Source organism: Trichomonas vaginalis, chromosome I (assembly GCF_026262505.1).
Source record: "Trichomonas vaginalis G3 chromosome I, whole genome shotgun sequence".
Taxonomy (NCBI): Eukaryota; Parabasalia; order Trichomonadida; family Trichomonadidae; genus Trichomonas; species Trichomonas vaginalis.
Genome location: NC_067203.1, coordinates 2,520,245 through 2,534,182, shown reverse-complemented (window position 1 = coordinate 2,534,182; position 13,938 = coordinate 2,520,245). Strand labels below are relative to the sequence as shown.

General features: G+C 34.7%; 6 protein-coding genes and 5 pseudogenes across 11 annotated transcripts, besides 2 other annotated features; 8 read left to right on the top strand and 3 right to left on the bottom strand.

The window, feature by feature from the left end:
* Window positions 1-13,938: part of a mobile genetic element that runs on past both edges of the window.
* Window positions 1-13,938: part of a mobile genetic element that runs on past both edges of the window.
* Window positions 1,528-1,901, top strand: TVAGG3_0915860 (annotated as a pseudogene). The gene has a single exon. A coding segment is annotated over exon 1 (374 nt).
* On the top strand, window positions 1,921-2,076 carry TVAGG3_0915850 (uncharacterized protein; the record flags this gene model as incomplete). The annotated part of the gene is made up of 1 exon (XM_051252012.1): window positions 1,921-2,076. One exon carries the CDS (start codon window positions 1,921-1,923, stop codon window positions 2,074-2,076), a length of 156 nt encoding a protein of 51 aa, XP_051077586.1.
* TVAGG3_0915840 (phage tail repeat-like family) lies at window positions 2,096-2,680 on the top strand (the record flags this gene model as incomplete). The annotated part of the gene is made up of 1 exon (XM_051252011.1): window positions 2,096-2,680. The coding sequence occupies one exon, from the start codon at window positions 2,096-2,098 to the stop codon at window positions 2,678-2,680; it is 585 nt and encodes a 194-aa protein (XP_051077585.1).
* On the top strand, window positions 2,725-3,362 carry TVAGG3_0915830 (uncharacterized protein; the record flags this gene model as incomplete). The annotated part of the gene is made up of 1 exon (XM_051252010.1): window positions 2,725-3,362. A coding segment is annotated over one exon (638 nt), but the record flags the coding sequence as incomplete, so codon positions are not given.
* On the top strand, window positions 3,745-4,854 carry TVAGG3_0915820 (DNA/RNA polymerases family; the record flags this gene model as incomplete). The annotated part of the gene is made up of 1 exon (XM_051252009.1): window positions 3,745-4,854. One exon carries the CDS (start codon window positions 3,745-3,747, stop codon window positions 4,852-4,854), a length of 1,110 nt encoding a protein of 369 aa, XP_051077583.1.
* Window positions 4,894-5,738, top strand: TVAGG3_0915810 (uncharacterized protein; the record flags this gene model as incomplete). The annotated part of the gene is made up of 1 exon (XM_051252008.1): window positions 4,894-5,738. A coding segment is annotated over one exon (845 nt), but the record flags the coding sequence as incomplete, so codon positions are not given.
* Window positions 6,519-6,778, top strand: TVAGG3_0915800 (annotated as a pseudogene). Its single transcript has one exon. A coding segment is annotated over exon 1 (260 nt).
* Window positions 7,344-8,258, top strand: TVAGG3_0915790 (organellar and viral DNA polymerase type B; the record flags this gene model as incomplete). Its single annotated transcript, XM_051252007.1, has 1 exon — window positions 7,344-8,258. The coding sequence occupies one exon, from the start codon at window positions 7,344-7,346 to the stop codon at window positions 8,256-8,258; it is 915 nt and encodes a 304-aa protein (XP_051077581.1).
* TVAGG3_0915780 lies at window positions 11,459-12,099 on the bottom strand (annotated as a pseudogene). The gene has a single exon. A coding segment is annotated over exon 1 (641 nt).
* TVAGG3_0915770 lies at window positions 12,606-13,026 on the bottom strand (annotated as a pseudogene). The gene has a single exon. A coding segment is annotated over exon 1 (421 nt).
* On the bottom strand, window positions 13,062-13,411 carry TVAGG3_0915760 (annotated as a pseudogene). Its single transcript has one exon. A coding segment is annotated over exon 1 (350 nt).

The window sequence follows — 13,938 nt, the reverse complement described above, 5'->3', positions numbered from 1 at the left end:
ATGTCATGGAGGATGAACATAATATTAAATTCACTGCTCAAGATTTATATGACAAGAAAGCAGACAAAACAGAGCTTCAAACATTAAAGACAGAAATACTTCAAACCATTTACCCAGTTGGTTCTATTTATACGTCAATGAACTCTACCAGACCAGAAGTAGTACTTGGTTTTGGAACTTGGACTCAAATACTCGAAAGTTTTTTGTATTGTGCACACACTCCAAAGAAAACAGGTGGAAGTAAAACGATATCTGTCGACAACTTGCCACCACATAGTCATTCTGGTACAACAAACTTTTCTGGCGACCATAGCCACTCATTAAGAGACCACCCATTATACAACTCAGAGTATGAAGCTGGCTATGACGTTTTATCTCCAGATTATAACCATTCAGCAAAAAAGACTTTTCGACAAACTGAACCAGGAGGAAACCACCAACATACTTTTACAACAACATCTACAGGACTAGGTAAAAAATACATGCCACCTTACATGACAGTTTGTGCATGGTATAGAATTGCTTAGTCGTCATTTTCAACTTCTTTAGCATATTCGTCAGGAGTTGTCTTATATTTGTTAGGAACTGTCTTTGAAAGTATACCACCTTGAACCTTAACAAGTTTGAAACGAGGTCTGACAATAGTAGTTTTATCTTCTGCTTGCAGTCTGTACATTTTGCCATGTTTGCCTAAAACTTCATAATATTCTCTTGTATACTTTCTTCTATTTTTACGAACACGAATGTGAGTACCTGTCGAGTTCCCATTGTTGTCATAGTCAATAGTATTTTCATATGGGTCGCGTTTAGGTATTTCTATTTTTACTTTGTCACCTTTCTGAAGTTTGAAGCCTGGCATTCTTTCTTGTTTGTCTCTTTTGACTAAATTATTAAATATATAGTCTTTCTCTAAGTCAGGGTTGTTTTTCATTTCTTCGGGGGAGTGGTTTCCCAAACCTTTTTGTTTACGGCTATTGTAAATATTTAAAACTTGTCTCATCTTTGCCATGGAGAAGTGTCTATACTTGTCGTCATATGACATTTCATTTGCTTCACCACCTTGTGGTTGGTTTAAGTCTCTTAAGATTTTTATACAACTGTCAATGACACCAAGAGCAGAATGGTTTTGGTCGACAATGAAATATTGGTTTACATTTTTTGAACGCAGATAGTTTTTTACATCGTCTGATTTGAAAGAACTTTCACAGTCAGATGTCAGTTTTGTTGGATGGTATTTGTCAACGAATATTGTCAAAGCTGCTAAGATATCTAAAATATTTTTGGACTGTAATGGTATGGCTTCACAGTATCTTGTGTTTTGACCGACAAATATTAGCCAGTATGGAGGTCCATCTTCTCTATACCTCGGAATGTTTTCCAAGATATCCATAAACCAAGCATTTGGTGTTGAACTAAAGATTTTTATCATGAGTGCTTTCTTTGTTGCCTTAGAAACATAGGGGTCCTTGTTTGGATTCGTCATTTTTATCCTATAAGAAATGGGTTTATTTGGCGCATTAGCAGGAGTTGCATCCAGATTTTTACCCGCAGTGGGAACAATAGCCAGAGGTGTATTTGGAGTTGGAAGGAAGATTTTGAGTACATTAGGTATACTTAAAGAGAAAGCACAACCTATTATACAAACTGTACAGAAAGGTTGGGAGGTAGCACGAGATGCAGCAAATCTTATTCCAAATCCTGAAACAAGAGGAAAAGTTCAAGGATGGATGGACAATGTAGGAAGAGAAGCAGGAAACTACTATAACAAAGCAAATGACTACTATAACCAAGCAGGGCACTATATGGACCAAGGTGAAAGATTCTTTAACAGAGGATATAACCATGCACAACAATGGGTAAACAATAACCAACCTCAACCGCCTCAAACGTGGGGAATGTAAAGTTTTTTACTGAGATGAAATGAACAATACAGCATTGAGACAAATGGGTTCAAGATGGATTTGTCGACTTCCAGCAGTTACACAACCACGTGTTTGTCAAGTCCTCCCTATACCTCAGGAAGTTTTAGACCGACTTAAAAAACCTAAACAACCAGTTGAAAACAAACCAAACTAAATTTTTTTACTGAGATGAAATGACCGAAGAAGTTGAAACGGTAGATTTGACACCACAAACAAAAAGTTCAGAACCATTGTCAAAACCTGTCAAAGAACTTACAGATGAAGAGAAAAATTCAATAATAGAAAGTGCCAGGTCTGGAAATACAAACCCTAACTATAAAGTCACTTTTCATAGAAATGGAACGGCTAGTATCTCAAAAAAGAAACAGACTCTCACAAATAAAATATTGAAGTCTGAAGGAATTTTCGAGACAACAGATGGAAAAGTATATTTTACCGACCAACAGTTCATTATAGAACATCTCATTGACTTAGAGTCGAAATATTCTAAACTTTACAACAAACACAAAAAGTTGAAAGGAAAACAGAAACAGATGGCATATGATATTTATGAAGATGTTGACGACACAACTGTTCCTGCAAGTGAAGTAAAGTCAGAGGAACCGAAAAGTGACGAAAAACCAATAGAAGAAGAAAAACCAAAAACTGAAGATAAACCAAAACCAAAGGTTAGTTTTCAAACTAAACCAAGCCAACCTTCATTAGCTGGTATGGGTTGGCGTCAAAGACTTTTGGCAGCAGGTGGTTACGTAAAGTAAAGAAAAAACATTTTTTTATTTTTATAAAAATGCCCCCGTATAGAATGGATAGAAAATCTGCTAGAATAAAAGCAGAGTTAGAAAGATATGGTTGGAAAGTTTCGAAGAAGTTTAAATATAGGAAGGGAAGACCCATAAAAGTCTATGACAAACTGGCTGGTCTGACCTACGAGATGGATTTGGAAACAGCACGTGCAAATTATCCAAACAGACTAGAGAGGTTAGAAGAAGAACGTCTTATGGACATGCCTTTCGATGTTAGTGAGCCTCAAGTTGAAGGACACGACGGCTTTGCCAGATTCTACTGGAAACATGACGAACAATTGCATCCTTTGAGAAGGAAAAAAGGAAAAGGTGAAGATGCACATGCTCCCATGGAAAGAACAAGATATGCATATGAAAAGTACCGTGAAGTTAGAAGTCAAATTACATCTGGTCGAACCTTTACAGTAAACTTTGACGAAGGAAAGAACAAAGAAGGCTTTATGGGTGTACTTGCTGCCATACAAGACGGAAATAAGAAAGGATACAATCTCAGACTAACCGTAACAGATTTAGATGGTCATATTTACTATGCACATGGCAATGTCACAACAGCCGCACAACTTCTTGACGCTTTCAAGACTACAAAGAGAGAACAAATGTTTGACTCCGACTCAGACATTTTGAATGCAATTGAAGGAATTGTAAGTGTAAAGTTCGAATGGTACCAACATAACCCTCAAGCAGTCAGACAACATGCTGGATACTTCCCGTTCATAAACAAGTCTGACATTGACTTAACAAGGTATGGAATTTACAATTCAATTGAAACAATTGTCAATGAACCTTGTATTCTTACATGTCTCAGGAACTCTGGTCTTGTTTCAGATGAGAAGATGAAGTATCTTGAGTCATGTGTGAAGACAAGGTACATTCTCAGAGGTCAATTGGCAAAAATTGCACCGTTGGCAAATGTCAATATCCGAGTCAACATACCTACAGCTAAAGGTTCTTCACATGACGACTATGTTGTTGACAAAGACTTACCATGGTTGAAGATTGCAATTGTCCACAACCACTTCATGTTGAACGAAAGTCTTATGTTCGGAAAAGGCAAGTGCAACATTGTCAGAGCTGTAAACATTCTTTTCGAGAAAGGTTTGTTGGAACCAATTCCAGATGACAAGCTGACAGAAACTTTTGTACCAAAAGACGAAACAAACTTTTCACTGTTAGCAAGACCAAAAGTTGTTCCAGACAAAGTTATAGCACAAAAGAAGTACACAATTCCAAAAGGAGTTGGTATGTTCGGATACCAACCTGAACCAGAAGAACTTCCAATGAGGTTGCAAGAACTTCAAGATGCTATAAACAAACTTCCATTGAGACATCCAATTGACGTCAAATTGTATTGGAGAGCATCTGAGTTAGGTCAGAAGGTTTTATATGAAACAGGTTGCTTCGACGATGTCTATGAGATAACAGGAGAAGTTTCTCAAAAGATAAGAGACTCACTTGAATTTCCACGAACTGGACCCATTGGTTGCGACAAGTTCGACTCAGATGAAAAGATATACTATGTCGACCTTAACGCTGCGTACATGAGGTTCGTCCAATATATTCCAACTGGAATTCCAAACGAAGATGGTGAGTTCCCAGGAAGGAACTATACAGTTGGAAAAGTCATACAACAACTGTATGATATTAGGAAAGCTTCAAACCCCAAACTTGCAATGACACTCAAATTGCTTATGAATTCGACATGGGGATATTCCATTAAGAAACCTCAAGAGATGAAGAGTAAACATTATGAGAAGGTCGACAACTTTGTTGAAAGGTTTTCTCCTTTTGTTTTGAAGTACGAATTCACTCAAGGTCAAAGTGGCTTAGTAACCACATTAAAACCTATTGTCGAACATTGGTCTTACCCTCAGTTCGCAAAGGCAGTCCTCGACAACTACAACAAATTCTTCTCCGAAGTTAAATCCAAAGTGAAGGTATACTATGAGAACATTGACGCACTCATGACGAACGAAGAAGGGTATAACAAACTCATTGAAATGGGTTTAGTCGGTGAGAAGATGGGTCAATTCAAATTGGACAAAATTTTCACCGAAGTTCATGTCCTCTCCAAACGTAAGTACTGGGGTATACTTGAAGACGGCACAGAAATAAAACATTGCATGAAATAAAAAATTATTTTTAAAACAGTATATTTTTACATATATTAAATGTTTCAGGTTGAAAAACAAAGAACAAAAGTAGCAGATACAAAACCGTTAGACTATATCTTCACAAATGCCGGTAGGACTATATCAGATGAAGAAATTTCATCCGGAGCTTACAGGTTTGACTTTCCAATTCGTTGGCTTCAAAGTCCTTCAGATGCAAAGGCAATAGGATTTAGAAGAGTTTTGTTTTCAAAAAGAACTAACGCATTTATGTTTGCAGTATATTTTCATGGTCAGTATAGAGGTTCTGATGGTCTAATAGACAAATTTGATGAAATGAGAATCTTTACAATTCGTTCAGACGAAAACCTTGAGAAGACTCTAAATGACTTTCAAACTCAAATAAACAAATACTACTGGGAATTTCAAGAAAAATACGATTCTTTACTAAATGGAACATACTATCTGAAGCTAGAATATGACAAGATGAACTCCACAGTTTCATTTCAAAGGATTGAAAATAACCCTCCAAGAGATACACAGTTTTTATTTTGGGAAGTAGACAAACGTTCTTGGGCACAATTTCTTCGGTTACTAAACCAGAACGAACCATTACCACCTGACGGTCCGTTTAAATTTATACGCCCACCAACAGATTTGACAGTTTATAGAAACGTGTTTGACCCTCAAAATGTTATGTGTCATGCAAGTTTCAGTTCAAGCAACAACAGTTTTCTTTGTATCGGTAAGGACTTTTATGACTTTGCTTCTAAATTCTACGAACCACCTAGTAACAGTTTCTCTGACTTTCAAGTTTGGTTCACAACAAATGGTGTGCAGCATATTATACCATTGTACTATGACTTTTATCTCGAATTGTCTTTCATATACAACTACGGAAAAGTGCTGAAAAAGTATTGAAAAATGAGTTTTGGTTGAAAAAAGAGGTGAGCCAAAAGTGGCTCGACCTCAAACAAGCATTTTGTGAAGAATATACCAACCGCCGGAATTCCGGCGGTTGCTTTTTATACAAAGTTCAACAGGTGAATTTTCATGAATTTCCTTAAGATAGACAAAAATATATTTTAGGTGTCACCAGGTCCCTCGGTCAACTAACATCTTTTTGAAAATGGTGACAACATGACATTTTGACAACAACACAGGAAATAGATTTCATCGTTGTGGTCCGACGGTTAAGCCACAAACGAATGTCCGACGGTTAAGCCACATGTCCGACGGTTAAGCCACTCAAAAATATTTTTATTTTTATTGTAAGAACAGTATGACAGTCGAAGCAAAAACGTTCACGAACAAATCTAATGGCGAAACATTCACAAAAGGCACTTACAATGGTATTGAAGTCTTACGTAGAGACAAGGATGGTTATATAAATGTAACAAATATGTGTCAGCAGTTTAGGAAAGACTTTAGAAAGTTGTTGGAAAATAAGTCCTGGGAAGAGTATTTTAAGGCATTTTGTGAAGAATATACCAACCGCCGGAATTCCGGCGGTTGCTTTTTATACAAAGTTCATGCAGGAATTCCGGATGAAATCAAACAGGTTAGAGGAACGTATGTAGACCCAAGACTCGTAAACTATATAGCAATGTGGGCTTCTCCAAAATATTGTATAGCAGTTGGAAAAATTCTGGACTCCATAGACAAGAAAGTTCATGAGAAATTAGATGAAGAAGAACTTGAAGATACAGTAGAGAATGCAAAACCTTTGTTCGAACAAGAAGTTAGAAAAATGCATGAAAAACAAATAGAACATGAACGTGAGATATGTTCTGGTTATAGAGACTCTCCATACGAACTAGACCAATGGGAACAAGAAGATTTAAAGAGAGAATTTAGAGAATATGAACTCGCTAAGATAACATTAGAAGCTGCAGAAAAGAAGTTAAAAGTTTGGGGTCGTTTTGTACAAAAATATTGTGAGTAAATGAACCATTTATTTTTATTGAATTCAAAAAAAATAATGTTTATGTTAGAATGTTAGATCTAACATGTTTTCTAACACGTTTTCTAACATGGTCTAAAACTCTTGAATTTTCATGATTTCATCGTAAATGTTTTGTCGAAACTTCTTCGTAAATGTTTTGTCGAAACTTCTTCGTAAATGTTTTGTCGAAACTTCATCGTAATGAGTGTAAATGACCCAAAAATAATGTTTATGTTAGAATGTTAGATCTAACATGTTTTCTAACACGTTTTCTAACATGGTCTAAAACTCTTGAATTTTCATGATTTCATCGTAAATGTTTTGTCGAAACTTCTTCGTAAATGTTTTGTCGAAACTTCTTCGTAAATGTTTTGTCGAAACTTCATCGTAATGAGTGTAAATGACCCAAAAATAATGTTTATGTTAGAATGTTAGATCTAACATGTTTTCTAACACGTTTTCTAACATGGTCTAAAACTCTTGAATTTTATGCTGAATTTCCTTAAGATAGAAAAAAGTGAGTTAGTTTTTTTTAAAAAATATTTTTTATTTTTATTGTAAGAACATGTTAGCAACAACTTCACCAAACTCGCTAGTTATGAATCCAACATCTATGTTAGTAGAGATGAAAAACTTCATTCCTTCTTCATATACTTTCGAAACAAAAATCCAGAAGATAAAGCAGGAATTGTTAACAAGTAATTTAGACTGTAGTGCGAAAGATGAAACAAATGAACAGTATCTTTATGAAATGCAGGACATTATTGACCATTTACCCAAATTGCCTGAAATCCAACAACAAAAACTAACCATTCCCGAATTTGACGAAATAGAAGTCAAAGCAACTGACTCAGTAGAAATAAAGAAGTTCATACGAAAGGTAAATTATGAATTCCTTGGTTTTCATTGCAACCATAAGGTTATGGACAAAGATTGCGACATGGTTTATAAGAATGTTTCTGACCTTTACAAATCCGAAGAATTTAAGACCTACGACAACTTTGTTTCGTTAGTTGCAAAATGTGTTTGGGAAATAAGAGATAAAGATAGTAGGGGTAAGGTATGGAACGAACAAATAAGACCCGCTATGTTTGAGATGAAGAGAGCAATTGACGCCTTAGTTGTTTTAGCAGGTAAGGTTTCAGAATATAACGCTAAAATGAACCCGCAATGTTCAAAATGTAAAGCAGCAATGAGGAAATATAACTACTCCGTCAAAGAGATAGAACGTATGCGAAACGACTATGCAGATTTAAAGAAAGAAGCAGAAAAACCAGCAGAAGATAAAATGGACATGTTAGCATTTCTGAACAAAAACTATCCAACCGCTAACGATTTCCTTCTTTCAGATGTCAAGAAGAAGTATAAAGAAACTTTCGGTATCGTTAAAACATTCGATGTACTGACAGAAGAAATAGAAGCTACGAAATTGTTTAGAGTCATGAACCATCGCAACATATACCATGTAAAACGCTTGTAAATAGTTATGTTAGAAACGTGTTAGAAAACATGTTAGATCTAACATGCTAACATAAACATTATTTTTACTGAATTCCGTATGAAATTTCATGAGTTTTGTGTTTTTAGACCATGTTAGAAAACGTGTTAGAAAACATGTTAGATCTAACATTCTAACATAAACATTATTTTTACTGAATTCCGTATGAAATTTCATGAGTTTTGTGTGTTTAGACCATGTTAGAAAACGTGTTAGAAAACATGTTAGATCTAACATTCTAACATAAACATTATTTTTGCTGAAAAATGACCAAATTTCATGATATAAAACTGTATTTTTTGACGAAGAGAACTTTTACACTTCGTTAAAAAAATTCTATGAAATTCATATTTTTATACAAGATAGAAAAAATAAAATTAAAGTTAGTTTTATTTTTTTTTTTTTTATTTTGTATGTAAGAACAGAAAATGACAAACATTGAGTTTGAAACAGTTAAAAAGATAGACAATGACACCAAATTGGTTAGAATAGGTGATTTAAACGTAAGATACTCAAAGAAATACAACAAATATTCTTTGTCAGACATTTTAACACTATCTGAAGGAAAGAAAGCACACGACTGGGTTAAAAATGCTTCTACTCAGAAAATTTTGACAAAAAATCCTGAGCTTATGATATCGGTAAGATTCTATGGAACAAGAGCATATCTTATAGACAAAAGTCTTATACCAGTAGTTTTTGTTCTGGATTGACCCAGTTGTTGGATATAATTTCATAACATATGGTTCATTCGATACGGAACGTTGCAGTGAAGGCTTACTTTACATCGTGTCAGAAACCGAAGGACTTCAATACAAAAAAGATATAAGATAGGAAGAACATATAATATAACTCAAAGATATGACAGTACAGTCAATAGAGTCAAGGTTGTGTTCGTTAACGATATGAGAGCTGCTGAAACAGAACTACTCGAAAAGTTTGAGAAAATGTATGGTGCTCCCACGAAAGGTAAAGAAACGTTTGAAGTAGATGAGATAGATAAAGCTATAAAATTATTTGACGAAGTTGCTGAAAAATACATGTAAAGCGTTTATTTTTGGTCTTTTGTGAAAGTCAGGAAATAACGCTAATTTTTTATAAAATATTTTTTTTATTTTGTATGTAAAGACAGAAATGACAACAACAGAGAACACAACAACTGCTATCGTTCATGAAGCCATAAATGAGAATAATCGAGTACATACAATATAACAAACAACTCCGTCTCATTCGTTCGGTCAAAGATGACATGTACCAAATGCAAAGTATTTTGACAGCATGTTTTGCTCCAGACACTAAGAAACCACAAGACTGGTTTGAATTAAATAGCACTCATGAACTTTTGAGTGAGTTCGAACATGTAGAACTTAAAAAGATGTACCAAGACAGACAAAACTTACCATTGCATCTAAAAGGTATATATGTTCATAAGTTCCTAGTTAGTTCAATAGCAATGTGGGCTTCTCCTCGTTATGCATGGTATATTTACAGACTTCTTGACGAAGTTGCTGAAAAATACATGTAAAGCGTTTATTTTTGGTCTTTTGTGAAAATAAAAAAATAACGCTAATTTTTTATAAAATATTTTTTTTATTTTGTATGTAAAGACAGATATGACAACAACAGAGAACACAACAACTGCTATCGTTCATGAAGCCATAAGTGAAGAATACGAGTACATACAATATAACAAACAGTTACGTCTCATTCGTTCGGTCAAAGACGATATGTACCAAATGCAAAGTATTTTGACAGCTCTTCGTTCTACAAAGCAAGCATATCATTGGTTTGAAAACAGCAGGCAAAAGAACTTTTAGAAGAATTTCCTCATATGTTTGCGTTCCTCGGAAAACCGAGGAACGAGATTCCGTACGAAAATCGTAAAAATTTGCCAAATAGTTTGAAAGGATATTATGTTCATAGACTTTTAGTAAATGCTGTAGCAATGTGGGCTTCACCTCGTTACGCTTGTTATATTTTCATGATGTTTAGATGAAATTCATAGACAAGAACGTGAAGAGATGGAAAAGAAACTTCAAGCAAAAGATGAAGTCATTGAAGCAAAAGACAAAAGCATTCAGAAAAAGAATACCACGTTCGGTACCAAAAGGAAAGGAAAAGAACTATAAGTATATGATTTATACTGAAGAGATGGAAAATGAAGAAGACAGAGATATGGTTATGTTGCATTTAGTCAGAAGAAACAACAAAAGCTTTTACGACCTTGCTAAGATTTACAAATCTGACAGAAATTGGTTCTATCGCGAAAACTTACCGATTTCAATGACCCCAAATGAAGATGTGAAACAAATAGTTCAAGATACGTTACCTCAAACACACTATGATATTAAGGTTGTACAATACTGACCTTCAAAGAAGATTTGCCATTGTTAAAGGAAAAAAATAACAGAGTATTTTGACAACTTCAAACAAGTAGGGTAGATGAGCCATTTATTTTTCAAGCTTGACACCAAAGATGGCTCAGGTAGCTCTAGATGGTAAATTGTCTTGTCAAATCCTTCTGGTATTCCGAGTCCTTCCATCCGACATTCCGAGTCCTTCCATCCGACATTCCAAAGTCCTTCCTTCCAACATTCCAAGTCCTTCCTTCCAACATTCCGAGTCCTTCCTTCCAACAAGAAAAAAATTTCCCGACAACTGGAAAAAAATTTCCTGACAACTGGAAAAAATTTCCTGTTGTTCGTCCGTAAACCATTCAAATTTCGAAAATTGAGAACTTTTTGGTCGAACGACAGAAAAAGTTTTTCCTTCCGACAGAAAAAATTTTTCCTTCCGACAGGAAAAAAATTTCCCGACACTGGAAGAACTCTTCCTTCCGACAGGACACACAACAGATGACTGACGTTCCTCTTCCTGAATGCCTTCCAAAGCCAGAAGAACCGACAGCCCAGCACCACAACAGACTTACTAAGACTAAACTCTTTATTTTTATTGACTTTTTACAATTTGAACTTTGTTCGCGTAGATGTGAATTCTGAAAGAAGTATGAGGGTCTTGTATGACTTTGTACTTCTCCATAGTTCATGTCTGTCAAACTTACCTGCCATGGACTCTTTCATAAGTTCCATGAAATCGTCTTCGGACAATCCGGGGAAAAGTATAATGTCCAGTAAGTATTCTTTTAACATCCTTACTTAAACTCTTTGCTGTCTGTACACATATTACGACTGAGATGTTAAAGTGTCTGAGCTTCTTAAGAATTCGACACATATCTTGTTCTCTGTTCTTTAACAAAGGATGAGAAGCAAAGTCATCTAAGATAAGAAGACACCTATGAGGGTATGTCTTCCAATCGTAAGATTGCAATTTCTTCGAAATGTATTCTATCTCTTTCTGTTTGTTTCTGAAGTGTTTCTTCTCTATATTCTCTGCATTTCCTCATTTGGGTCTTTAAACTTAGAATTTATATACTCATTTATAGCATTGTACTTCAAAACCCTTCTTTGGTACTTCTTTATCCAATCTAAACAACTCAGTATCCTTTATACATACTAACTTAGACTTCTTTATAATATCTTTGAACGAATTGACGGTTTGGTCAAATTGACCAGAAGTACTACAAATAACAACTAACTCATAGAATGGGTTCTTCTCATCTAGTTCTTGTTGTTGTGCAGCCATTTTAAGATAAGTGAAAGTCTTACCCGACCCAGGTGGTGCAATTAGACCTGTTATACCATTCTGAGCAAATAAGAACTTGTCATGTATAGGCTTTATCTGAGCATTTTCTAACTTCCTCTTGTTCTTCTTCAAAAACATTCTCAAATTTCTTGTCAATGTCAGCAAACTTTTTTTCTAACATATTTTTAGAAAAATTAAAAATTTTTATCTTTTTGAAAATGTCTAGCGATTTCGCTATCTATATTCGAGACAAACTTTTCGACTCTAAAACTTCTGTCGACCATAAAATCTTACATAGTGTAAACAAGAAAGGTGAATTTGTTCTAAAGTTCTGTTTCTGGGAATATGACAAGAACCATAAAACATTAGGCAGAGAAGTCTTAAAATTTGTCAATGACAGACTGTTGACAGAGATGACGCCGATTGGAAAGATGAAGTCCAACAAAAGTTCTTAGAATGCAAAGAAGGCACATGCGCTGTTCTTGAAGATGAAATAGAAAACAGAATAGATGAGCTATTAAAGGACAAAGAACTTTTACATAAATATGGTTGCGCCAAATTTGACATAACTCCACCAGAGAAGAAGAAGAGAGAGAGAAGAAAGAAAAGAAAGTAGAAGAGAGAAGAAAGAGCCAGAGCCAGAGCCAGAGAAGGTGAGATATGACATGTAAAAATAAAATTTTATTTTTAGAACATTTCTGGGTCAATGTCAATGTTCTCTCCTCTTTAGGGGCAAAACACTGGCTTAGACTCTAAAATCTTTTTACCCAATTTACCTTGAACTTCAACTATCTTAGACTCATAATATTCATAGTCGTCTGCTTTCTTTGGTTCATAAGGTATAACAAGTTTGTATGCTTTGCCTTCTTCGAGTTTTGAGAACTTTCTGTCAAAATTTCTTTGACTGCTAACAAACCTTCTATGTCTAAGTCTTCAAAAGTTGCACCACTTTTTTCTAACAACAGCAAACTTAACCGGTTCGATGTTCCAAAACTTTGTCAAATGTAGACTTTTCAAAATGGTAGAAGTAAACATTCAAATAAGCGAATGGAGCTAACTTATCTTTGACTTCTGTCATGTACTTATTTACTGAGATGAATTTCGTCATCTTTTCTATCGGATAAAAAATATTTTTTTTAAAATTTACTCAGAAAAATTTTTCTTTGTATATACGCCGTTCTGAACATCTAAAGACTTTTGACATTTGCCAAGAATGTACGTTTAGAAGCTGCCATATAACCATACTCTTGACAATATTGTTTATATGAATCGTACAATGACCTTTCATCTAAACACTCAAAGTTAGTCTCATCTATAAACAGTTCATATACACTCTTGTTTGCTTCTAACAATGTTTGTCTTTCTTCGGTATGTGGAATTTGTCTTGGATTGAACTTAGAAATATCTAATGTCATGAAATATGAGAACAAGTGGTTGTAAAAGTCAGATGTCAAAGTTTCTGCTAAGTCGTCAAAATATTCTGTATCTTGCATATGAGTTCTGACGTTCACAACTACATATCTTCTGTCAGAACTTTCTAACTTCATTCGGAACAACATTGTTTGAAAACCATAATGAAGTTTGCAACATTTTCACAAACTCTTTGGTCTTTATACTTTCTTTCAACAACTCCAACTTTATCTGTTATAAGACTCTTCAAAGCATCTGAGTTCAAAACTTTTGTTGTATCTATACTTTGAAGTTCATTGCAAACTATAAGTTTCATATTCTCTATTGAGGAGTTAAACTTGCCACAGATGTTTTCTAAGTTTGTCATATTAGGGTTCGAATAACCTTAACAGTTTGCATAAGATATCTGTAAAGAATGTGTTCTTACCAGTTCCTTGTTTTCCAATTATAATGAGAGCAGTTTCATTTTTAGCACTTGGATGTTGTAAGATATTTGCAAACCAACATAAGATATACTCATAAACCTTTTCGTTTCCATTGCATATAAATTTCTTTGACATGGTCTAACCAAGCTTCTATAATATTTTCTTTCCATTCTACTTGTTCATAT